The 27668-nt window shown below is 40.8% G+C and overlaps 1 protein-coding gene across 1 annotated transcript; it reads right to left on the bottom strand.

Moving 5' to 3' along the window:
• On the bottom strand, positions 1 to 23535 carry ARSH (arylsulfatase family member H). Its single transcript, XM_003260985.4, has 9 exons — positions 23385 to 23535; positions 22579 to 22700; positions 19552 to 19677; positions 17323 to 17746; positions 14029 to 14165; positions 9869 to 10003; positions 6626 to 6788; positions 4760 to 4881; positions 1 to 1093 (listed from the first exon to the last, which is right to left on the bottom strand). Exons 1-9 carry the CDS (start codon positions 23474 to 23476, stop codon positions 726 to 728), a joined length of 1689 nt encoding a protein of 562 aa, XP_003261033.1. The 5' UTR covers positions 23477 to 23535; the 3' UTR covers positions 1 to 725.
• Positions 23536 to 27668: the final 4133 nt, after the last annotated feature.

Genomic DNA, 27668 nt, shown 5'->3' with positions numbered 1-27668 from the left:
TTTGTAATAATAATGTTTATTGACTGCTTATTCTATACAAGGTGATTTCACATTAATTAATGCACATAATCCTCATAGCTACTCTGTGAAGTAGACACTGGTTTTCCTCATTTTACACATGAAGAAACCAAATCACAGAGACATCTCCATGATGATATAGCTACCAGGAAGCAAAGTCAAGAACTTCTGCCCAGCATTTTTTCTCATAACCAGATATGTACTGGACAGGAAGAGAAAAGAAGGAGAGAAAATCAAGAAGTCAAACTGACTATAATAGTACTACTTCAAGTTTTATGTGACCCTCTGCTTCATGAAAAAAATTAAGTACTTATCATGATTTATTAGAAAGCTAGCATGCCTGGTATAGAATCTGCAAGCAGAAGTTTCTAACTTATGACATTGGACCTGATGCTTCCATGAATCCTAGGAACAAAAGCTCTACAAGAATCTGCTGAAGTCACCTTGATCTGCTCTTTTACTTGGGCAATGGTACAATTATATACTAAAAAAAAATTATACAACAAATGCTCCCCTCCAGGTTCACTGTTATATGGACCCACTTTAATTTCACTGAGCTCTTGAAAGAACTGATTTCTGAGGATAAAACAATGGCCTGTTTAATTCATTCCATTTATCCTAAATGGAATGAATCAGTCAGGTGAGCTCTGCTCCTATGACCATTGTAACGGTAAGTTTGTGGTGGGTAACACGTGATCCCCATGGTCTCAGGGAGCCGTGGGAAGGATGTCATCTTCCTTGTCACACCCACAGAAGGGGAAGGTCCCACAGCATGGCTGCAGCCATGGTTTCCAAATTGTGTTGAACACAGAGAACTGCTGTGGGACAGGTGTTAGTGTCCTACGATGCTCTTTTATGGCTGCCTCCATCTTCTTGATCACGGAGTCAAATAATGGTTCATTGTCAGGGTTCAGTGGAAGGGCTTCCGAAGGGTCTCTTGAGATGTCAAAGAGGAGCGGTGGGTCATGGTAGGTTACATCCCCTGAGCATGAACATATTCCACTCCCATAGCAGGCACCAGTTCCTTCAGGGTAGAATTTAGGAGTCACATAATGAGCTTTCCACACAGTTGCACCTAAAAAACAAGTTGCATTATGTATGATACCATCTTTGTGGTGATTTTAGGACTCTTTTCGTTAAAGATGTTTTTCTCAAATGCTTTTTCTAGTGATTGATAATACTCTTCTGCACAGAATTATACAGCAACAGTAGCATTTCTTCAACTCTAAGAACAATGCACAATTTTACTGCAAACTTGCAGACATTTTTAGAAATCTCGTCATGAGAAATAATAATGACGACCCAGGTGGGAATAGGGTAATTCTGGGAATACCAAACTAAAATTCTACCTCAATCTGATTAGGTACAAACAAAATTAAAAATGATACAAGGCTAAATACCACTTTCACATCTGAAATTGACAAAAGTAATTTGGCAAAATTAATCATTCTTTATCCTTTTCTCCCTCCCTCTTCTGTCTCTCCCTCCCTCCTCTTCCCTTCCTCCCTCCCTCTTTCTTGCTCTCTTCTTTCTTTCCTACCTTTTTTCCTCCATTTCTGTTTTCTTCCTTTTCTTTCTTTCCCTCCTTCCTTCTCTCCCTCCCTCGTTCCCTCCTTTCCTCCTTCCTTTCCTTTCCTTCCTTCCCTTCCCTTCCCCTTCCTTCCTTCCTTCCCTTCCTTTCTTTCCTTCCTCCCTCCCTCCCTTTCTTCTTTCTTCTGATATGAAATGGTTAGCAAATCTATTTTCAGAGATCAATTTTATTTTTTATTTTTTATTATTTATTCATTTATTTATTTTGAAGCAGGGTCTCACTCTGTCGCCCAGGCTGGAGTGCAGTGGCAACATCTCAGCTCACTGCAACCTCTGCCTCCTGGGTTCAAGTGATTCTCCCACCTCAGCCTCCCGAGTAGCTGGGATTACAGGCACGTGCCACCATGCCTGGCTGCAGAGATCAATTTTAGATAGAAAACATAAGCATTCCCCAGCCTCTGGTCAATGAGGATTATACTGAAGTCTACTGGTGGGGTCTTGCAGAGAAGCTGTGCTTTCCTACTAAAATAGGATCAAATCATCTAACTGGATTCTTTACCACCTTTGTTTTTTTTCCCTCCTTACTGCATGGAGTGCAGGTGTGATGCTTGGAGGAACTGCAGCCACTTTGCAACCATGGGGTGAGATGCACAAGAATGAAAGCTAGCGTGTCAGAGGTGTGGCCAAGTGGAAAAAAAGAACCCTGGTCCCATGACCGTGGCACTGAGCACTGTGTCAGCCCCATGCTCCCAACTTCTGAAATTATGATGAGAAAAAATAATAACAGAAAATTCTACTGTATAATCCTCTATAGTTAAATTTGGGAGGCTTATGCTGTGTACGGGGCTGTTTTATTTATCATTGATCATGTCCTGCACTCATATAGAATCTTAAAAACGTAGGTTTTTATTTACTTATTTTTGTTTTTGTAATTGTTTTATGTGGGACTATCCACATCAAAATGAAGATACATCAAACCGCAAGTGACTGATTCCATCAGAGAAAATTCCTCCTGCAAATAAAGTTAAATCCAACCAAGTAAGAATTCTGGAATTTCATGCAATGACTCCAAAAGACCTTTCTTTACAGGTGTAAGGCAAACAATACTATTTGTTAACTTATATTTGGTTGCATGACTCCCATAGCATGAATGTGGGACAGAAACAATCACTAGGATGTTAGAAAGGAAGGAAGGTGGAGATAAGCAACCACCATGCAGGTCACGTTGAAGAATTTACTCCTTGTTGCTAGAATAATTACTTCAGTCATCCCTAAGCTGTGGGTATTCATAGTCTCTCTTTCTCTCTTGTTCTGTCTCTCATGTATACATTCACACAAGCTAATGCATACTTACACACACACATTAATCATGTTTTCTTAATTTTCTGTATCCTATAACATTTCGACTTTTTTTTTTTTGAGACAGGGTCTCACTTTGTTGCCCAGGCTGGAGTACAGTGGCACGATCATTGCCAGCTGCAGCCTCAAACTTCCCACTCAGCCTCCTGAGTAGCTGGACTACAGTTGTATGCCACCATACCTGGCTAATTCTTTTTTTTTTTTCTTTGTAGGGACAGGGTCTTGCAATGTTGCCCAGGCTGATATCAAACTCCTGGGCTCAAATAATCCTCCTCCCTTGGTCTCCTAAAGTGCTGAGATTACAACTGTGAGCCCCTGTGCCAGGCTAGTATTTTGACAGCTTGAGGGGCCTTATAGACTTGGGGAAAGACTGCTCTTCCCAGGGCTAGCTGATTCCTAAAAATAGTGATATGGTTTGGCTCTGTCCCCACCCTAATCTCACCTCGAGTTGTAATAATCCCCTTATGTCAAGAGCAGACCCAAGTGGAGATAATTGAATATGGGGGCAGTTTCTGCCATACTGTTCCCATGGTAAGGAATAAGTCTCACGAGATCTGACGGTTTTACAAGGCATTTCCCTTTTCGCTTGGCTCTCATTCTCTCTTGCCTTCCACCATGTAAGATGTGCCTTCCGCCATGATTGTGAGGCCTCCCCAGCCACGTGGAACTGTGAGTCCATTAAACCTCTTTTTCCTTTATAAATTACCCAGTCTTGAGTATGTCTCTATTAGCAACGTGAGAATGGACTAATACAAATAGTAACAACTCACTTAGGAACACACCCTTCCTATGCAAGCAACCACCTCCTTTATCTAACTCTCACACAGTAAGCTGATATTTTCTCTACTCTAAATCAACCCAGTACCGGGTACCAGGCAGGTAGGGACACTCTCTGTTGCTCCAAACTTACTGTAATTACTCAAAATACCAGTGTGAAGCTGTTCACCCTGCCCTGCCTGACCTTTCCCTTGGAAACCCTAATAATAAAGGCTGTTGCCTGGGCTCTTCATTCCTTCCTGCCTCTGCTTCCAAGCCAAGCCTTGGTGCTTCCCACCGTGAACCCGTGTGGTAGAGCAGATCACCTTCTCTCGGTAAATCTAAATCTAAGTCATGAAAATATTGCAATGGCATTGGTCTGTCTGTGTCAACACTCACCTCCCTAAGTTAAAATGCTTTGAGTGGATCGGCTGTGGTGGGTCACGCCTGTGGGAGGCCAAGAAGAGAGGATCGCTTGAGCTCAGGAGTTCGAGACCAGCCTGGGCCACATAATAAGATCTCGTCTCTATTTTATAAATATTTTAAAACTTTAAAATAAAACCCTTTGGGCACAAATCTCTCTCACAAACACATCTCTCCAAAATCCTACTGCAGGCCAGGCACGGTGGCTCATGCCTGTAATCCCAGCACTTTGGGAGGCCGAGGTGGGCAGATCACCTGAGGTCAGGAGTTCAAGACCAGCCTGGCCAACATGGTGAAACCCCATCTCTACTAAAAATACAAAAATTAACTGGTCATGGTGGTAGGTGCCTGTAGTCCCAGTTACTCGGGAGGCTGAGGCAGGAGAATCACTTGAACTTGCGAGGCGGAGGTTGTGGTGAGCCGAGATTGCACCACTGCACTCCAACCTGGGTGACAGAGTGAGACCCTATCTCAAAATTAAATTAAATTAAATTAAATTAAATTAAATTAAATTAAATCCTACGGCAGTGCACTGTTTACGTGGCTTTCCCAGCGAAAAAGAACCATCATGGCTGGGCAATATCTGCACATGGTGCAGCTTCCTCCAGCAGACAAAGGAGACAGGAACCAGGCCCTTATCGTCTTTCCACGTGTCCACAGCCTTCATACTTACAGTCCTTCTGATGCCACCTGATCGTGTGCAGATAGACCCCACAGTAGTGGAAGAGAAATTCGTGGTCGGAGTGGGACGCCCTTCCTTCCAGCAGGGGCATTAGGTTCTGGCCGTCAATCACTCTTGGGAGAGAAGGGGGCGTGTAGAAGGTGATGAGAGAGGCATGGTTCAGTCATGCATTTTATAGTAGAAGAAAGAAGAGGAGGAGGAGGAAAAGGAAAGGGAGGAAGAGAAGGAGGCGAAAGATAAAGAGGAAGAATTTATTTATTTTTATTTTTTTATTTTTTGAAACAGAGTCTTGCTCTGTCACCCAGGCTGGAGTGCAATGGTACAATCTCTGCTCACTGCAACCTCCGCCTCCCGGGTTCAAGCAATTGTCCTGCCTCAGCCTCCCAAGTAGCTGGGATTACAGGCACACGCCACCATGCCCTGCTAATTTTTGTATTTTTAGTACAGACAGGGTTTCACCATGTTGGCCAGGCTGCTCTCAAACTCCTGACCTCATGATCTGCCCGCCTCGGCCTCCCAAAGTGCTAGGATTACAGGCGTGAGCCATGGCGCCCGGCAGAAGAAGGAATTCTTAAAACTTTCTCCTTTTCCCTCATTTTATAACAAAAAGAAAGAGAAACAAAACATTCATTTTCTGAGGTCATGGAAGAAGAGAACAGCTAGAACTATTATCCTGATACCTTGCAAGACAATACGAGTTACTGTTGTGGATTGGAAAAATTAAGCTATTTACACTCTTTTGATTCCAATAAAACTTCACATTTAATGAATAGATATCACCACACACACATGGAATTAAATCGTGAAAGCACAGGATGTATTTGTTCATTTTAAATCTCATAGACAAGGCCAGACCCAGTGGCTCGTGCCTGTAATCCCAGCACTTTGGGAGGCCGAGGTGGGCGGATCACGAGGTCAACTGATCAAGACCATCCTGGCCAACATGCTGAAACCCCGTCTCTACTAAAAATGCAAAAATTAGCCAGGCGTGGTGGCGCCCGCCTGTAGTCCCAGCTACTTCGGAGGCTGAGGCAGAAGAATCTATTGAACCTGGGATGCAGAGATTGCACTGAGCCGAGATCACACCACTGCATTCCAGCCTGGCTGACAGGACGAGACTCTGTCTCAAAAAAAAAAAAATAAAATAAAATAAAAAGTAAGCTCATAGACAAAGCGCAAACCAGAAAGAATAATATCATTTAGCACACATGCAATTACACATATGTGTTTTGTTTTTGTTTTTGTTTGAAACAGGGCATCACTCTGTCACCCAGGCTGGAGTGATCTCGGCCCACTGCAATCTCTACCTCCCGGGTTCAATCGATCCTCCCACCTCAGCCTCCCAGGCAGCTGGGATTACAGGCACGTGCCACCACACCAGACTAATTTTTGTATTTTTAGTGACATGGGGGTTTCATCATGTTGGCCAGACTGGTCTCGAACTCCTGACTTCAAGTGATCAGCCAGCCTCGACCTCCTGAAGTGCTAGGATTACAGGCATGAGCCACAGCACCTGCTCTATGCATACACGTTTTTATTCAGTAATCATTTAACACTTAATTGCATAATGGTCTAGAAGCTGTGAGGGATGTGATGATATATGAGAATCAGATCCCATCCATGAGAACAGTCAAACACACACAGGCATAAGTGTAACATGACAGGATATTAAGGTATACTCTAAGAAGAAAACAAAATATTCCACCATGCACCAAGGGGAGAAAGACATCTAGCCCTATGGGCAGAATATTGGTAAGTAATATACTATGTACATACACACACACATAGAATTATCAAGTATATCCACCTATGTTCAAATATATCACCCTAGGTTAGGAGCAACCACTGTTTCCATACCTGTCCTGGGGCAAGATCCCTCCGCCTATATAAGACAGCGTCGGATAGATGTCCATTAGGCTGGTGGGCTCACTGATCACTCTCCCAGCCTCCAAGACTGACGGCCACCGGAATATCCCTGGCACACGGATACCTCCTTCCCATCCTCCCATTCCTTTGCCACCTAAAACCAAAGATTACAACACAACCAAAGATGAGTTAAAACCCAACCATATTGACCGGGCACGGTGGCTCACGCCTGTAATCCCAGCACTTTGGGGGGCCGAGGTGGGCGGATCACTTGAGGTCAGGAGTTCAAGACCAGCCTGGCCAACATGATGAAACCCCATCTCTGCTAAAAATACAAAAACATTAGGTGGGCATGGTGGTGGGTGCCTGTAATCCAAGCTACTTGGGAGGCTGAGGCAGGAGAATCGCTTAAATCCAGGAGGCGAAGGCTGTGGTGAGCTGAGATCGTGCCACTGCACTCCATGGTGGTGCATGCCTGCAGTCCCCCCACAGTCGGGGGATCAGAGATGAGGAAGTGGAGTTTGCAGTGAGCTGAGATTGTGCCACTGCACTCCAGCCTCAGTGACAGGGTGAGACTCTGTCTCCAAAAAAGAAAAAAGAAAAAGAAAAGAAAAAGACAGGTTTTATCCACGTTATAGTGATCCTTGAGGAACAAGCTAAAAAACTTTACCCCGTGATTTCCCATACAGAGGAAGAAAGAAAGGAGTGTGAGTAGAAAAATGGCCAGAGGCAGAGTTGAGAATCACTTCTTAGACAAAAGTCCCCTTGGGTGTTTCTGAGCACAAAACAAATAATGAAGCCCTTGCCGTAAGATCAATCGTGAGATTGAGGCGGTCGTTACAGAATAGAAAAATGGCCCTATGCCAAATGCCAGTGTCAAGACCATGTGTCTAGACTCTTTAAGAAAAAATAGGAACCTCTCTGGAGGAAAAGGTCTCTTCCTATGTGAAATGTTCATTGAATGTCTTCTACGTGCGCACCTGTCCGACAGGCAGCATTACAAAGAAACACAAAACCGGAAGCCTCTAGCAGAAAATGAGGTAAAATTCACTGCAGACACATTCACTGATCTATCCAATCTAACCAGTGTTGAAAGGCAGCTCAGCTTCTTGGCACCATTCTTTTTTTTTTTTTTTTTTTTTTAATGAAGACACTGTCTTCTTCTGTCGCCCAGACTGGAGTGCAGTGGCGCAATCATAGCTCACTGCAGCCTCCAACTCCTGGGCTCAAGCGAGCCTCCCTCCTGAGCCTCCCGAGTAGCACCATTCTTTATTATAAGAAAAACTCGACAAGCTCCCTGAACCAAATCTATGTGTTTTTAACACACAATCATAAAGCCATCCTGATGTTTTCTTCATCTTATTTAATAACCTGTATCTTTGTGGGGCAGAGCTGCGGGGTGTAACTAGACTAGAACAAAACCCATTGCTTACCCAGGAGATCTAAATCTCTCTATCCATTGAATTCATCGCTTCACAGGAAGCACCCTGAGAAACAGGCATCCTGTCCCAAAGCCTGAGAAATGCTCACAACAATTTTGCCAGGTCCTATTCCAGGGCTATGTGTGCTTTTTAAGGACAGGTGCTTTGCACTCACACATACTCATGCAATTATAACTATTATAATATATAATATCTACGGTTGTTAGAATCATGACTGTAATAATCACACCTCATTAGATGGCATATATATGGTGACTCAAATCTGTACCAATTTAGTCTTTGCTAATTAACAGTTATGACTACAGCAAGTCCACATGACAAGCCAGAGGAGGTGAATGCTTTCAGGAGCTCACTTCTATTAGTTTACAATATATAATGCAGTATATACAATCCTATATATATACAATGAATATAGTGAATATATATATAGGATTATGTGTAATATATAATGAATATAGTGAGTACATATAGTGAATATGTGTAGGGTTATGTATACTCTATACGGTGAATATATAGAATTCTATATACTATATATAATAAATATAGTGACTATAGACACAGTAAATATAGTAGTATATATTATATATACTGAATATATAAAATTATATACAATGATCTATACAATAAATATAGTAAATATATAGAATTATGTGTGTATATATAATGTGTACAGGATTATGTATATTATATGTAGTAAATACGTAAAATTACATGTATTGTATTATATATAATGGATATAGTGAATATATATAGGATTATATGTGTTATGTGTAATGAATATAGTAACTATATATACATAGTGACTATATATAGGATTATATCTCACATATGATGAATATATATGATTATATATTATATTACATACAATTAGTATGGTGAATATATATACATAGTGATTATACATCTAGGAAAATATATATATAAGACACACACACACAGGACTTTTTAATGAAATACAAGGAAGTTCAAACATTCTGATTTTATAATGATGACAATTTTGATACCCTTTTAGTTTTTTTGTTGTACTTGGAAGGTTAGGGGGTAGGGGGAAAATAGCAAACACAGAATTCTTTTTTAAATTATTCTTTCTGTTGGCATGCCTTTGGTGATGCCTAAGAGTGGGTGCCATGGAGTTCTTGAACAACCCGGCATGAAGTCTATCAAAGTGAGCTGGAAGAATGTGCTGGCCATGAGGAGATAGGCACCCCAGTCAAATGAAAAACTCTTTTTTCTGATCCACACAATACTCGTTAAAGCATAATGAATAGCATCATTGATGTGATTGAATTAAAAACCTGCATCTGAGAATCCAAGTGAGGATTAATCTAAAGGAGCACTTCTCACCTAGAAATGACCTTGCCCCCAGGGGACACTGGGCAATGTCAGGAGACATTTCTGGTTGTCGCTGCTCTGGGGTGGGTGCTACTGGCATTTGTGGGTGGAGCCCACGGGCGCTGTTCAACACCTACAATGGCACAGGATGCCTCCAGCCAGAGAATCCTCCAGCCTCAAATGTCAATCGTGTGGAGGCTGGGACATCTGCCGTAGATGGTCATTGAGATCCTATGCTCTCTCTCATGGGGTTGGCATTGCTTCAAACATTTTACTTTGGAGCTCTTGGAAACTGCCCCAAAATTTGCAGCTCTTTTCTTTTTTTTTTGGTCTAGCTTAATAAGAGTCTAACTCACATCAAAATATCTGAACATCATGGCAAATGAATTCAAGCAAACGCAAAGCCAATAGAGACTACCGATTTTAAATGGACAGGCTTTGCTTCTCTACGCACAATCACCTTTGTAGATCCCATTCCAGCCGCCCAGCCGAACAGCCCCGTCCAGGGGCTCCAGGTGGCCCCCGTTGTCAGAGGTGAAGTACACCAAGGTGTGGTTGGCCAGGCGCTCCTGGTCCAGGGCATCCAGGATTTTACCTGGAGAGGGTCACAGACACAAAGACACTGACCTCTTGATGCAGATCACCACTGCTTTATTACATATCTGCCACTATGCATTTATTACACAGCGTTTAAATGTTATTCTGCACTACACAATATTGTATAATTAATCATATAATATTGTAATATATACTATTTTAAACTGTATGTAATATAGTGTATATAATATATATTATATCCAGCAGTTAAAATATTTAATATATAATGTAATAATGTATGATATATGTTATATTTAATATATACTTTTACACATTTTAATTACTAATTATATATTTATTATATATTGTATGATATATAGTACATATTTCTTACAAATACATATTAATATATAACATGATGTATTAGAAATGAATAAAGAATTGTTGTATATTAAAATATAATCAATTATGGAATAGAACAAAATATATTGTAATATGTATAATTAATATATATTATGTATCATTATGCCATATGACTATAATACTAGAAACATATTATATAATAGTTTATAATGATTATTAATACACTATATCATTGTGTAAAAATTGTTATATAATTATATAATAACATGTAACTATTATTTTATTATATAGTATTTTGTATATCAATGCAATAAAAATGTGTTTATTGACATATAGGAAAATATATTAACTACAAGATAAAATATGAGTATATGTAATAAACATATAATAAACATATTAAATTTTATAATATATAAATATATTAAATTTTATCATAAATTTATATCATTTATATAAATATATACTATATTATTTTATATAATTGAATGCTATTGTGTCACATATTATTACTTTAATTAATTTTATTATATTAATGTAATTATATAAATTATATTAAATATACTAAATACATTAATTATATTAATTTAAAATGTAGAATAGTTCATATATAATATATAAAGTATTCGTTTATTATATAATTTTATTGTATAATGTGTTCATTATTTTATTATTTAATATATAATAAAATCTATTTTATTACACAAATCATGTAATAATGTATAATGTCATCATTGCCCCAAACGATTCAAATAGACAGTGCCAATAAGGCCCAGCAGTTAAATAAACCGATGAACATTAATTTAAAAAAATACAGTTTGCAAAATGACACCTCCAGGAACACATGAGCAAAGCCATCCCCGTACTCCAGGGCACAGCACCGCCTCCCTTAGAGACTTTGCTGCCCTGGCTGCTATCTGAAGTCTACATGGAAACTGCAGGTTATTCTTGCTGTTCGGGTTATGGTTAAGGTCTAATGACAATTAATGCTACGCTAGACTCAGCAGACACTGTCTTTGATGGGTTGACAATCCCTCCGTTTTTTAAAATAATAAGTAGAAAGCTGTTCTAGCAAAATTCCAAACAACATTCATTTCCTTTATGATGTCTGTTGAGCATTTGCTAACCAACAGATGACGTCGCCCTGGGCCTGAGGTCACACTGCATTTCTAGTTTACACTAGATCATCTCTGTGCTATGCTCTTGTCCCATTCAAAGATAAAAGAAAATGTAACTAGCTGCACAGAAAACTGTTTATACGTAAACTCAGTGATTTGTTTTAGAAGTGACATATACAATTTTTTAGAAATGTTATAATTAGAAATTAAGATATTTGAAAGCCTAGGGTTTGTAAGATGAACGATGGTAAAGGCTTTCGGGGAACAGAATAATTATATGTAAATTATCAATTCACATTAGATCTGGCTATACTATAAAAAAATCATAAAAGTGATTTGTAATTTATACTGTGCAAATATAGTAGCTACAAATTCTTTTTCTGTTTCAAAACAAATATATATGCAAATAATTGTCTGTATAGTGTCTAAAGTGAAAACACACAGATGCATATGAATATATAAATACTAATGGTAATAGGTCACTTATAAGACCTCCTACCAAAGACACCTGGAAAGAAACCAATAATGAAAAGTGATTAAGGTTGGGCCCGGTGGCTCACACATGTAAGCCCAGGACTTGGGGAGGCCAAAGTGGGAGATTTGCTTGAGCCCAAGAGTTCGAGACCAGCCTGGGCAAGATGGCAAAACTCCTTCACTACAAAACACACAGAGACACACACACACACACACACACACACACACACACACAAATTGGCTAGACATGGTGGTGCATACTTTTAGTCCCAGCTACTCACGAGGCTGAGGTGGGAGGATCACCTGAGCCCAGGAGGTCAAGTGTGTGGTGAGCTGTGATTGCACCACTGCATTCCAGCCAGACTGGGCAAAAGAGTGAGACCCTGTGTCTTAAAAAAAAAAAAAAAAAAAAAAGGGATTAAAAATGTTTTTTAATAGGCACAAGTTTCTTTCATTGGAAAATTTAAAATGTTACTGAATTCTTGAAGATTCATTAAGTTCATTTTGTACATTGTATTTGCATTTGCATGAGTATAGCATTGTTATGGCTTATTTTTGAGTAAAGTTAATAAGTTACTAAACCTTTGAGTTTTATACTCAAAGGTTTATACACCTCAGCCTCCTAGGTAGCTGGAACTACAAGGCGCGCATGTGACACCATTCCTGGCTAATGTTTGTATTTTTTTGTAGAGATGGAGCCTTGGTATGTTGCCCAGGCTGATCTCAAACTCATGGGATCAAGCGATCCTCCCGACTGAACCTCCAAAAGTGCTGGGACTACAGGCATGAGCCAGCACGCCCGGCTCCTCTCTGTATTCTATCTCCTCTTTGGGATTAAATATAGACAGTAAATGTTACAATGGTACCTATAATTAGAGGTAAACACACATAGTGGAAATATACAAGAGAAATTTATCTCATGACAAGATTCCCCTCTTTGTCCTATCTGACACCACTAGTTCTTCGGTAATTCTAACTAGTATTTTATAGCTCACTTAGATTGTGGTTTTCAAAGAAAAGAAAGTTATTTATAATAAAATGTGATGATTAACACCCCTTAAATGTATTTAAATTAAAATAGCTTTGTTTCTTTCAAAGGCACTCCGTATAAGTCAACAGAGGCGGCTGATAACTGGGAGATTGTTAGTTTCAATGGCTTGGCAGAGCACCGTTTTCAGAAGTTTGCACTCAGAAGAAGGAAAGTACTGTACTCCAAAATCAAACACCATTGCTGAGAGGCAGGACAACTCTCTCACGTACATAGAGGCGGGGGTGGGCGAATGTAATTCCACTAGCACAGCTATTTATTATTCTGGAATGCGTACAGTAACTCTTCCCACTTGCTCATTTATTATCCTTAGCATTTCTTTATAGGGAACACTATGCCTTTGAAATAAATTGCTTTAGTTGTGTTAAATCCCCATCCCAATTTTCTATGTATTTCCTGTAGAACTGACTAATCAGAATAACGTTCCCTTTTATATCCATCAAAATAATTGGGAATTGAAATTACAATATTCTTTTTTTTTTTTTTTTTGAAACAGAATCTCGCTGTGTCACTCAGGCTGGAGTGCAGTGGTCTCATCTTGGCTGACTGCAACCTCTGCATCCTGGATCCAAGTGATTCTCCTGCCTCATCCTCCCAAGCAGCTGGGACTACAGGCCTGCATAACCACGCCTGGCTAATTTTTGTATTTTCAGTAGAGATGGGGTTTCACCATGTTGGCCAGGCTGGTCTAGAACTCCTAACCTCAAGTGATCTGCCAGCCTTGGCCTTTCAAAGTGCTGGGATTACAGGTGTGAGCCACTGTGTGCCCGGCTAGGAATTACAATATTCTTTACAGTGCAGCTTTGTTTCTCTTGCCAATGAGTTTTTCAGAAAAGTGGCTGTCTTTATTTTAAAGATGGGAAAACTTATATTTACAAACTATGACTTATCTTGGGGAATATATTTCACTGGTATTGCTGAACAATTAAAAGCCAGCTTTTAGTCCAATTCAGGGATGAAACAAATACTTATCAGGTATCTATGCTATGCAAGGGGCTGGACATAATTTGAGACAATTAGTACAGATTTGTCTTTCTGTAGCCCGTACTTCAGATATTTACAGTTCTGTTACTGAATACTTACCCACCATCCAATCCATTTCTTCTACATTGTCCCCATACCTGCCATATTTACTGCGCCCAACAAACTTCTTTTTGGAGATGAGGGGGGTATGTACGTGCAGGAAGGAAAAAAAGAGGAGAAAAGGTTCCCTTTTGTACCTAAGGGGTAGAAAGTTACCAAAATTACTTTCACAAATAAAGTCATTTCCATCATTTAAATGCGATTCTGCATTGATGAAAAGATCTTATAATAGTTGGTGGAGGTTTTCTACGTACTTTAGATGACAATACCACTCCTGTGAGTCGTAAATACCACAAGATTTATGTTGAAAGGATATGAGGAGGAATGAAGGATAACAGAACATTTGTGTTCCCAGTAAAATGTTTCATGTAGCCAGGCACAGTGGCTCATGCCTATATTCTTTGCACTTTGGGAGGCTGAGGCAGGAGGATTGCATGAGCCCAGGAGTTTGAGACCAGCCCAGGCAACATGGCAAGACCTCGTCTCTACAAAAAATACAAAAATATAGCTGTGCTTAATGGCACACCTGTGATCCCAGCTACTCAGGAGGCTGAGGCAAGGGGTTCACTCGAGCCTGGGAGGTGGAGGCTGCGGTGAGCCGTTATCACACCACTGCACTCCAGCCTGGGCAACACAGAGAGACCCTGTCTTAACAACAACAACAACAATGTTTAACGCAGTTCATTTTATACTCTCTTGTGTCCAGTTTAGCATCTGACATAAAGTAGCAGCTTAATAAATCTTTTAATCTTTGTTGAATGGTTTAAAAAGTATGAATTCTCCTCATCTATTGTCTCAAAGTGTTCTTTTAGGTATGAGTTCAGAAGAATCGTATCTTAAGGATAGACTCAGATGTGCCACAGTAAGGATCTGATGCTCCTTACTCTCCATTTTCCCTTCTTTCTTTCTTCCACCTCCTTCGTGGTTCCTGGAACATGAGTCTGATGGTTGGAGCTTTGGCATCCACCTTGGGCCATGACGCTGCTCTCAAAGGATGGCAGAGAACAAGATAAAAGCTGAGGTGTGAATAACCTCACTGTATCTGTAGCCTGCCTACCCCAAGAGAGAAATAAATTCCCCTCATTTACGTCTTGCTTTTTGTGTTCTACATTTTATGTATTTATTTATTTTGAGACAAGGTCTCACTCTGTTGCCCAGGCTGGAGTGCAGTGGTGCAATCATGACTCACTGCAGCCTCGACCTCCTGGGCTCAAGTGATTTTTCCACCTCATCCTCCCAAGAAGCTGAGACCACAGGTACACGCCACGAAGCCTGGCTAATTTGTACGTTTTTTGTAGAGATGGGAGCTCACTATATTGCCCAGTCTGGTCTCAAACTCCTGGGCTGAAGCAATCCTCCTGCCTCAGCCTCCCAAAGTGCTGGGATTACAGACATGAGCCACCACACCTGACCTTGTGCTTTGCATTTTAATGTCACATGCAGTCATTCTAAAGCTACTCCTTTACACATTTTTCACAACCAGCATAGAAAGAAGGGAAGGAGATGGAGATTGAATATATTCCCAAAAAGATAGCCCAAGCAAATGGGTTGGGATGGGAAGGGCAGGTAAGATGAATGGAGAGCTGAGTGGGCGGCTGTATCACTGTTCTCATGGTTGTGTTGGAATGAATAATGAATCTGATGGGCACAGGGGCATATGAGTGAATGATATTCCACTGCATACCCTTCAGCTTGGTGGAGTGACAATATATCCTCCCCTCTCCACTCCCTGTCAACCCCACTAAGGAAGGTGACAAACAGTGTCCATGAGAACCCACACCAACAACTTTAATGTGCCTCTAATTTGTAATCTAGGGTGGGCACAATGGCTCACACCTGTAATCCCAGCATTTTGGGAGGTCAAGGCAAGAGGATCACTTGAACCCAGGAGTTCAAGACCAGCCTGGGCAACACAGCAAGACCTTGTCTCTATGTAAAAATCATTTTATAAAATTAACTGGGTGTGGTCATGTGCACCTGTAGTCCCAGCTACTCAGGAGGCCAAGGTGAGAGGATCACTGGTGCCCAGGAGTTTGAGGCTTCAGTGAACCATGATTGCACCACTGCACTCCAGCCTGAGTGACAGAGTGAGACCCTGTCTCCAAATAATAATAATAATAATAATTTGTAATGTAGAAGTGAGCTTGTATGGGATGATGAGAGCTCATAGTTATGCCTGCATAGCTTGTGTTGAACACAGAAAACTTAAAACTAGGTATCTGTAAATACAGAGCCACTTCCCAATAGTTCATGGACAGAGAGCTCTTCCGGCTGTGTCTGAGACAGAGAAAAAAAAATTTTTACCCCCTAGGTATAATCAATTTACATAACAATCCACACTGAAGCAATATAGATTAAAATATGGCAACTCCAGTTTTCGTTTTTAAAAAAGGGGTAAGTGGCCAGGCATAGTGTATTCCCAGTACTTTGGGAGGCCAAGGTGGGTGAATCACTTGAGCCCAGGAGCTTGAGACCAGCCTGGGCAATATGACAAAACCCCATTTCTAAAAAAAATGCAAAACTTAGCCAGGCATCGTGTATGTGCCTGTAGTCTCAGCTACTCTGGAGGCTGAGGTGGGAGGATCACTTGAGCTCGGGAAGTCGAGGCTGCTGTGAGCCATGATTGCACCACTGCACTCTAGCCTGGGTGGCAGAGTGAGATCCTGTCCCAAAAAGTAAAAAAAAAAATTAAAACATTAAAAATGGGGAAGTGAGCAAAATATGTTTTTATGGGTTTTTTTGTTTGTTTTTTGTTTTTGTTTTTGCCTTTTGAGCATTCAAAATTTGCAGGAATTTAACTATTTTATTCTAAGAGGAGACTCAAGTCTATCACAAATGTCACCTAAAGTTTTTTTTCCTCAGCTTTTATTTTCGATACAGGGCCTCCATGTGCCGGTTTGTTACACGGGTCTATTGCACTCAGGGGGTAAGCAGAGCACCCAATAGGTAGTCTTGCAGCCATGCGCCCCTGGTCCCCCTGTCTCCCTCTCTCCTCTGGAAGTTTGCAGTCTATTGTTTCCGTGTTTATGTCCATGGAGGCTCAATGTTTAGCTCCCATTATATCCCACGAAATACTACACGACCATGAAAAAGAATGAGATCATGTCTTTTGCAGCAACATGGATGCAACTGGAGGCCATTATTCTAAGCAAATTAATGCAGGAACAGAAAGGCAAATGCTGCACATTCTCTCCAAAAGATTTTTAAAGGCCCATGTTATCAAGGTGTGATGACCTGCTATGAAATAAAAATAAAATTTCCATGCAGGAAATCAGGCAAGAAATGCCTAAATACCTTTCAATGAAAGCGAGCGCCTCCTTCAGCATGAGGGAAGCTACTTTCTCCTCTTTCATTGGCTGCTGGATAATTTCATGGTTCCTCATAAGGATGCAATTCCAACGCCGAGTAAATCCATAACTAGAATACCAGGAAATGAAAAACAGAAAGGCGAGGAGAGCAAAGACAAAGATGACCTTCCACGGCACCGAGAACCAGCGGGCGAACTTGGGAATGAGAAGCAGAAAAGGAACGAGGGCAAGGGCTGCCGTGGAGATCCACAGTTTGATCCTGAGCCAGCGGTGCAGTTCTGGTGTCTTGGATGCCTGGCAGTCGCTTAAAAGTCCGAAAGGCACCCCGTAAAAGTAGTGAAAGCCATGGTTGAGCGGGTGGTAGCAGTGATCATTCCGAGAGGCGCAGCTCAAACCCAGGTGCCATTTGCCTAAAAGTAAAATAAAATCGTACCATGGCAGCATGGCAGCATTCAATGCTGGTCTGTTTCTAGAATGTGGGTTTCCCTTTGGAAAAGTCAAATATAACTTTCATTCTGTTGTCATCATGGTTTTTTCTTGGTATCCCCAAATACCTCCCTGGTATAGACATGCCACCAACAGCCTTCTCCCTACAATATGCCTCTTTCAGACGAAAGCCATGCCGCAGGAGCCTCTTTGCTTGCGACAAGGAGAGGAGCCTAGTGTTCATTCAGAAGAAACCTTTTGCTTGGTACCAAACAACCTCATGAACAATGAGAAACTTTCCAGGTATCTGGAGCTTGCTAGGAAGCCAGAATCGATGTCGTGGTTGTTTGGTGGGGACAATACCAAGGACTTTCGGTGCACCTTGCACATTCATGCTTTTATCTAGCAGTGCCTTCCGACCCTCTTATTCCATCTCACCGAAAGGTAACCGAGATTTTATTTATAGATGGAACACCTCTTCTAGGTCCCCAAGCTAGGGATGACAAAGTAGCCAAAGAATTTCATCAAGAACCAAATGATTCTGATAATGCAAGTAATTCCTTTTATCAAGCACATACTCTAGGGGGCCAGGTCCTGTTCTGATTTGTCTGCACACATTATTGTATTCAACACTTCCCAGACCCTTTATTATGAATAAAAAACACATTGTCTAGATTATTTTTTTAAGAGACGGAGTCTTGCTCTGTTGCCCAGGCTGGAGCGCAGTGGCATGATTATAGCTCACTGTAGCCTCAAACTCCTCGGCTTAAGCAATCCTCCTGCCTCAGCCTCCTGAGTAGCTGGGACTATAGGTGCATGCCACCATGCCCAGCTAATTTTAACATTTTATTTTTGTAGACCCAGGGTCTTGCTATGGTGGCCTAGGCTGGTCTTGAACTCCTGGCCTCAAGCAATTCTTCTGCCTCAGCCTCCCAAAGTGCTGGGATTCCAGGTCTGAGCCACTGTGCCCAGCTATCTAGATTTATTCAGAAGCCTGAGTCACATTAATGAATAATAGCAGACTCAGATCTGAATCCCGTACTCTAATGATGTAAGAACGCTGCTCAAAGCTAATCTAGAGAATTCCCACTCACAGGACGCTGCTGGGAGTTGCATGGGAATACATGCCCTACTGATGGAAAATTTCTTAACCTTTTTTTTAACTGAGGATATCTCGGAGCTGTGGCTTACAATTCACATTAGGAATCCTCAAAAATAGTGGACCATACAATGCTTTTGAATAGCATTTCCCAAAAGGATTTGATCACACAAGTTATTCTTAGAGGACTATCTACTACGACTGGAATTCTACAAACTTACTTTTCGGTGAAAGGCTCCCTCACAAGCTCATGGCCCCCCGCCCCAAACCTCCACCCCCGCCAAAAGGGCATAGAATATTACGTGATCTAAATCGACCAGCAATTGCTTCCATTTGACAACTCTTAATGCTGTAAGTTTTCAATTTCAACAGTACTTCTCTACAAATTTACTAGTTTTTCTGCTAATAATGGTGTCACAAACGTCGTATCCCTCCAACACAACGTTCCATTTTAGTGGCAACTTTGGATACACTTGTTTGCTTTCTGTTCTCATTGTTTTTCCAATATTATGCCCTTGATTCTACACATGCTCAATCAATGTGTGATCAATTCCTTCTCCAAGTGTCTTATCTCAAAGAGAAGTCGATCAAACTGGCGCGCACAAAGCCAACATCCCCAGAAACACCTTAGACACGATGACAGAGAGGCTGCAGGATAACATTTCCACGGGCAGAGTTCCGGCGCCCTACCTATGAGTCCCGTGCGGTAGCCACGGTGCTGCAGCAGCTTGGCAAAAGTCGTTTCATTGGTGGGAAGACCACCTGACCCACCAAGCCACGTGAGGGCACGGTTCAGGTTGTAGGGAGACACCATCCCTAAATTCACAGAAGTCAATAAGTTAGCACCATAGTCTTTGCTAATGCCGAATTTATCCCGACATGCTTAAAGTCCTCTTCTCCCGCACCTCCTCAAAGCCTTTCTTCCCCAAGTTTTCTGTGGCTTTCTGGCTGTACGTCCTTGACTCTCCTTTTTTCACTTGCTAAATGCAAACATTCCCTTGGAATTAGGGCTGCCAGAATAAATACGGGACACTTAGTTATATTCATTTGAATTTTAGACTAACAACAAATAACCTTCATTAGTTTTTCATATAGAGGCTGCTAACCTTCAATGTTTCAATAGTATCTGAGGACACTACTGCATTTTAGCTGGGTATAAATACTCGAGTATTAAGCTGGGTATAAACACATTTTTAAAAGTATCCTTGAGAATCTGAAATGAAGAAGTGTAGGAGTAACAATTTCTTTTTCATATGTGTGTGTGTGTGTGTGTGTGTATATATACACACACATATATATATATATATATTTTTTTTTTGAGATGGAGCTTCACTCTGTCACCCAGCTTCACTCTGTCACCCAACATCTCGGCTCACTGCAACCTTCGCCTCCCAGGTTCAAGCAATTCTCGTGCCTCCGCCTCCCTAGCTGGAATTACAGTTGTGCACCACCACACCTGGCTATTTTTTTTTTTTTTTTTTTTGGTATTTTTAGTAGAGACGAAGTTTCACCATGTTGGCCAGGCTGGTCTCTTAACTCCTGACCTCAAGTGATCCACCCACCTCAGCCTCCCAAAGTGTTGGGATTAAAGATGTGAGCCACTGTGCCTGGCCTCCATATTATTTTATGTAGATTTATACTGGTGGACAATATTATATATCTATAGTTTAAAAGGCATTCACAAGAAAACCACAAGTGAAGATCAGCAAGAAATAAATAAATGATAATTTCAGGCCAGGCTCAGTGGCTTACGCCTGTAATCCCAGTGTTTTGGGAGGCCTAGGTGGTTGGATCACCTGAGATCAGGAGACCGGCCTGGCCAACATGGTGAAACCCTATCTCTACTAAAAATACAAAAATTAGCTGGGCTTGGTGGCAGGCACCTGTAATCCCAGCTACTCAGGAGGCTGAAGCAGGAGAATCACTTGAACCTGGGAGGCAGAGGTTGCAGTGAGCTGAGATCATGCCATTGCACTCCAGCCTGGGTGACAAGAAGGAAACTCCATCTCAAAAGAAAAAAATATATTTCAAGGATCCTACTTTGGAAGAAGAAGAAAGTAGACTCTAGATAGTGTCATTGACAGGAAAGAGAAACAGTTTTATTAAGGGAAGCATTAGACCATTATCTTGCTGTTGAATGCTTGCTGAAATTTTTGATAAGTAGAATGAATTAAACTGAACCGTTTGTGTCAAATGATTAAAATATACACATGGCAATGACTTGAAATCTCTCCACCAATCACCTAATTTTTTTCTTCATTTTTTAAAATAAATTTTATTTCACCATAATCAATACTTAAAATTCCCTGAAATTAGGCGGAGCATGGTGGCTCACTCCTGTAATCGCAACACTTTGTGTGGCCAAGGCAGGTGGATCACACATGAGGCCAGGAATTCAAGACCAGCCTAGCCAACATGGTGAAATCCCATCTCTACTAAAAATACAAAAATTAGCCGGGTGTGGTGGTGCATGCCTGTAATCCCAGCTATTCGGGAACTGAGGCAGGAGAATCACTTGAACCAGGGAGGCGGAGATTGCAGTGAGCTGAGATCACACCATTGCACTCCAGCCTGGATGACAGAGCGAGAGTCTGTCTCAAAAAAAAAAAAAAGAAAGAAAGAAAGAAAAAAAGAAAAAATCCTGAAATCCTGAAATTATAGGTGTGCTTTTTTTTTGGAAACTCACACAAATTCATATCTTTATCCCTCTTCATACATGGTACTGTGTTATATAGAGACTGCTTATCTAGAAACCAAACTATTTTGAACAAAGTGGAGAATGTTGAATTATGAAAGAAGGTCATTAGGCAACAAAAAAAGATAATAATAAATCAATATTTATGGGACAAAAACTTTCAATGTTTACTCTTAATTTTAGTATAATTCTCATTAACCTAATTAGTTCATTCCTTGAATGTATTGGATGAGAATCTACTACTTAGAAGGAAGAAAATTCATACAGAAAAATTTTTCACTGAAAAATTAACCTGTGAAGGCAGGTATACTAAAATTATGACAAGCAAATACTAGAATTAAACAAAATGCAGCAGCATGACACAATATTTCACATAGAGTCTGATAACCATGAACACTTCAATAGTGTCTAAGGGCACCACTATATTTTAGCTGGGTATAAAAATTGTTGTTCATAATATTGATCTTGAGTGGATGTTTGTAGGTATTGATCCTAAGCTAAGCAGCAAAGGAAAACATTTAATTGTCATTATATCAACTTGGTAAGTCTAAATCTTGAAATGATGGGGTCAAGTAAGAGAGTATGTAAAATTTCATTTCCTTTTTGTTTTCTCAGTTATACCTTTTTTCCCAACTGTGTCTAGTTTTCCAATCTCATCCGCAGAGATGGATTTGATCCACTTATCTCAGAACCACTGCATGGTCTCTGCTAGCTTAAAGACATCAGGGGCCTCTTGAGAAATCTTAGCACAAGTACCTGAAAATGGGAGTGTTGACCATAAGTTGGCAAATTGCCCCCAAGAGGCCTAAACTTTGTCACTATATGCACAGAGATGGGCAGATGCAGTGGTACCTGGTGAGAGGCACACATATTTAAGCTGCCCAGGGATAACAACCACCTTTGAATTCAGATCCCTAACACTCTGAGTGACCTTTTGATAATTCTTATAAAGATTTGCAAAAACTAATCATTAGAATGCATTCTGGTGAGACTGAAATGTTGCTGCCTTTTTATTGCCTCACCTGATCTGATGGGGTACCGGCCAGTCAGGAAGGCAGCCCGACTTGGGGTGCACATGGAAGCAGCTGCGAGATGCTGGGTGAGCCTCACTCCCTCACTTGCCAGGCGGTCAATATTAGGTGTGCTGCAGACCAAAGAAGAATTCAGCAGGTGAGTTTCTAAAAATTCTCAATACAATGATCAAGGATCAAAGCTATTCTATTTTGGGTCAAGTTGACTCTATTTCTGGTAAACCTAAAATCCATCTTTTTAAAACTTTAATCTGTCTATTTCCTTATATGCATTGATGGTTAGAAGCAAATGGAAATGTAAGTTTAAAATATATCTTTAGTCAAAACTATTACAAATGAATACAGGTCACTCGGTATACAGTTTTATGAGTCTGAGAAAAAAATGTATTTCAATGGAAAAATTAGCCAATTTCTTCTTATCAAGGACCTAAAATTAACGGGTAATTTAGATTAAGTAAAATTTTAATGTGTTTCATATTTTTTTAAGAGACAGTCTCTTGCTCTGTTGCCCCGGGTGGAGTGTAGTGGTGCAGTTATAGCTCACTGCAACCTTGAATTCCCTGGGCTCAAGTGATCCTCCCACCTCAGCCTCTCAAGTAGCTAGGTCCACAGGTGTGCGCTCCCATGCTCTACTAATTTATTTAAATTTGTATTTAATTTAATTTTTTTTCTGAGAAATGGTCTCACTCTATTACCCAGGCTGGAGTACAGTGGCATGATCCCGGCTCACTGCAACCTCCACCTCCCAAGTTCAAGTGACTCCCACATACAGGGAGGGGGTCAGAGTCCATCTTTACCTCACTGAGTTATTACCGTAGCAGCACAAATCCCCCACTCCAAGGTCATCTGCCATCAGCAGGACAATGTTGGGTCTGGCGTTTCTTGTCATAAATGTGCCATCAACACCGCAAAACAAACAGCACAGGGACACTGACAGCCAGCAGCTCCTGAAAGTATTTTTAGAAATAAGCAAACAAACAAGCAAGCAAAAAACCAGGTACTATCAATTAACATTTGCATTTTAGATAACTTAACATATGAAACAGTGATATTCGTTATCAGTTCTCACTGTACAATGTACCTGTGTTGTCTTACTCAGAAACTAGATTAAACAATAACAACAACAACAAAAACTAATGTTCTATACTGGGGTCCCCAATCCCCTGGCCATGGACCAGTACTGGTCCGTAGCCTGTTAGGAACCAGGCCACACAGCAGGAGGTGAGTGGTGGGCAAATGAGTGAAGCTTCATCTGTATTGGCAGCCGCTCCCCATTGCTTGCATCACTGCCTGAGCCCCACCTCCTGTCAGATCGGTAGCAGCATTAGATGCTCACAGGAGCGAGAACTCTATTGTGAACTGTGCATGCAAAGGATCTAGGTTGTGTGCTCTTTATGAGAATCTAATGCCTGATGATCTGTCTCTGTCTTCCATCACCCCCAGATGGGATCATCTAGTCCCAGGAAAACAAGCTCAGGGCACCCACTGATCATACACTATGATGAGTTGTACAGTTATTTCATTATATATTATCGCATAATAATAATAAAAATAAAGTGCACAATAAATGTAATGTGCTTGAATCATCCTGAAACCATCCTGCACCTCCTTCCTGTCTGTGGAAAAACTGTCTTCGACAAAACCAGCCTCTGGTGCCAAAAATGTTGGAGACCATTGTTCCATACGAATATGGCATCGTATTTTACCAATTCATTTTGCAAGCATGATGAGGCTTAACTCTTATAACATCTTTTGATATTGTTTTAGTGACATCAGAGGCTTAAAATTTATAACAGTGGTTACGGTTGAGGGTAAGGTCTAAAAATTTAATTTTGCTGGGTGCTGTGGCTCATGCCTGTAATCCCAGCACTTTGGAAGGCCAATGCAGGTGGATCGTTTGAGCCCAGAAGTTTGAGACTGGCCTGGGCAGCATGGTGAAACCCCATCTCTACAAACAATACAAAAATAGCTGGGCATAGTGATGCATTCCTGTAGTCTCAGCTATTCAGGAGGCTGAGATGAGAGGATTGCTTGAGCCTGAGAGGTCAGGATTGCAGTGAGCTATGATTGCACCACTGCACTCCAGCTTAGACAGTAGAGCAAGACCCTGTCTCAAAAAAAAACTTTTTTGTTTATTTTATTGCATAAAAATGTAACCAAGGCCGGGCACAGTGGCTCATGCCTGTAATCCCAGTGCTTTGAGAGTTCGAGGCAGGTGGAATACCTGAGGTTAGGAGTTTGAGACCAGCCTGACCAACATGGTGAAACCCCATCTCTACTAAAAATGCAAAATTAACCGGACATGGTGGCACACGCCTGTGGTCCCAGCTACTTGAGAGGCTGAGGCAGGAGAATCACTTGAACCCAGGAGGCGGAGGTTGCAGTGAGCTGAAATCGCACCACTGCGTTCCAGCCTGGATAGCAAGAGTGAGACTCCGTCTAAAAAAAAAAAAAAAAGTAAACAAAATGGAAAATGAGAGACTAAGAGCAAGTCAGTTTTGATCTTTCAAGTGTTCAGTTGTACTTTTTAATACATTTTATAACCTCAAAGGTTTTCTCTAAGCCACAGGGAGCGGGGTGGGGGCAATGATAACAGAAGCTCTAGTAACTTATTAGATCTAAGCCCAGAACTAGATGCTGAAACACTGATATTTTGGGATGGAACACATGAGTGTATAGAAACTCTTTTCTCCTTTGGTTCATCAAGAACATATGTCCATAGAAGAAATCAGGTGGAAAAAATTCCACTTCAAAAACAATCTAGAAATTATTTAAAATCTATGAAAGAAAATTTAACATTTTTGAGATTCTGCTAAATTTTTTTAAATTTGTCAATTAGTTCAATGAAAGGCAGATTTTACTAAATTTTATTTTATTTTTTAATGGGTCAATGTTGGAATAGATCTACTAAGTTTTATTTATTTATTTATTTATTTATTTATGCATTTTTTGAGACGGAGTCTCGCTCTGTCACCTAGGCTGGAGTGCAATGGCGCAGTCTCTGCTCACTGCACCCTCTGCCTCCCAGGTTCAAGCGATCCTCCCACCTCAGCCTCCTGAGTAGCTGGGACTACAGGTGTGCACCACCGTGCCTGGCTAATTTTTAGTAGAGATGGGGTTTGCCATGTTGGCCAAGCTGGTCTCAAACTCTTGACCTCAGGTGATCCACCTGCCTCGGCCTCCCAAAGTGCTGGGATTATAGGTGTGAGCCGCCACGCCTGGCCTAAATTTTAGATTGTAAAAGAACCCTCTTGTAACAGCTGAATTGTACAATATCTTGAAACATTCACAACAGCTGTTGATCAAAAACGATCACTATGAATTGAAGACCAATATCCCCTCAGTCAGGTTCCCCAACTCCAAATTCCATTCAATCAATTCCAAGTCCTCCTAATTCAACCTCAAATATTATATCATAAATCCTTTTGTATCCATCCATCTTCCCTTCTATTTCATGTTTATATTTTTATTTTAAAAACTTTTTAAATTGAGATGGGGGTCTCACTATGTTGGCCAGGTTGGTCTTGAACTCCTGAGCTCAAGTAATCCTCCTGCCTCAGCCTCCCAAAGTGCTGGGATTACAGGTGTGAGGCACAGTGTCTGGCCTATTTCTTTCTTAAATATTAATAGTAGTAATCTTATTAAATCTCGAGCTCTTTTTTTTTAAATAGACTTATTTTTTAGAGCAGTTTTAGGTTCACAGAAAAATTGAGCATAGGTACAGCGAATTCCCACATACCCCCTGCCCCTACATATGTAATAGCTTCCTCCATTATCAACACCCAGCAACAAGATGGTATATTATCTGATACAATGAACCTACATTGAGAAATCATTATCTCCCAAAGTCCATAGTTTAATTTAAGGGTCACTCTTGCTGTTGTACATTCTATGGTTTTGGACAAAAACTCCCAGCCTACCATTAAGAGGGTTTAAGGATGAGGATAGGGAGATGATACATTGAAAGATATCTTGGCTAAGAATTTTTCAGGATTGAAGACAGACATAAGTTTTCAGACTGAACCCAGTTTAAAAAATTAAAAATCTCCAGTCAGACCTAGCTCAGTAAAGGGCAACGATGGAGACAGAGGCCCTTGGTTTAAACAAAACCACAGATAACCTAAAATGGAAGGAGAACTGGAATGTCAAGAGACTTCCCAAAAGCCACAGTGAATGCCTGATGACCAGGGACCACTGCTTCCAGAGTGCTGAGACAAAAGTCACTCTGAACTCAGAGTTCCAAACCCTTCTAATACATCATTGAAGAATGAGTAGGGATTACAGGCATTTGGGTTGTACATGAACCCAAAAACTCTTGATGAAAAAACTACTAAGGAATATTTTCAGCAAAAGGCAAACTTAGAAAGAAAGAGTAGACAGGCCAAGTGCAGTGTCTCATGCCTGTAATTCCAACACTTTGGGAGGCCGAGGCAGGTGGATCACTTGAGGTTGGATGTTTGAGACCAGTCTGGCCAACATAGTGAAACCCCGTGTCTACTAAAAATACAAACATTAGCCAGGCATGGTGGCATGTGCCTGTAATCCCAGCTACTAGAGAGGCTGAAGCAAGAGAATCGCTTGAACCTGGGAGGCAGAGGTTGCAGTGAGCTGAGATCACACAACTGTACTCCAACCTGGGTGACAGAGCAAGACTCCATCTCAAAAATAAATAAATAAAAATAAAAGGGTAGACATAAGAAAAGATGTTGAAAAGAGACAAAACATGTTGATAACATTAAATATGTATTGACAGAAACTATTATTAATTATTATTTTGCAAAGGAGTAAATAATTCACTGAGCAATAATTACATGGAGAAGGGGGGGTAGGACTGTGGTGTTCAAACATTCTCCAGTCTTTCCTTTCCTTCAAAAGGAAGCTGGAAATAGAGATTAACCATCATATTTTGGTAAGTTAATAATGATGTTAATATGATTAAGGGAAACATAAGGTATGGTTACCAGGCCACTTGAGGGGAGAAGGATGAGCCAATGTATTAGTCTGCTCTCACGCTGCTAATAAAGACATATCTGAGACTGGGTAATTTTTTTTTTTTTTTTTTGAGACAGAGTCTCTCTCTG

The sequence above is a fragment of the Nomascus leucogenys genome, chromosome X (assembly GCF_006542625.1).
Source record: "Nomascus leucogenys isolate Asia chromosome X, Asia_NLE_v1, whole genome shotgun sequence".
NCBI classification, from domain to species: Eukaryota; Metazoa; Chordata; class Mammalia; order Primates; family Hylobatidae; genus Nomascus; species Nomascus leucogenys.
Note: the sequence above shows the minus strand (reverse complement) of the source record. Positions and strands in the feature narration are given on the sequence as shown.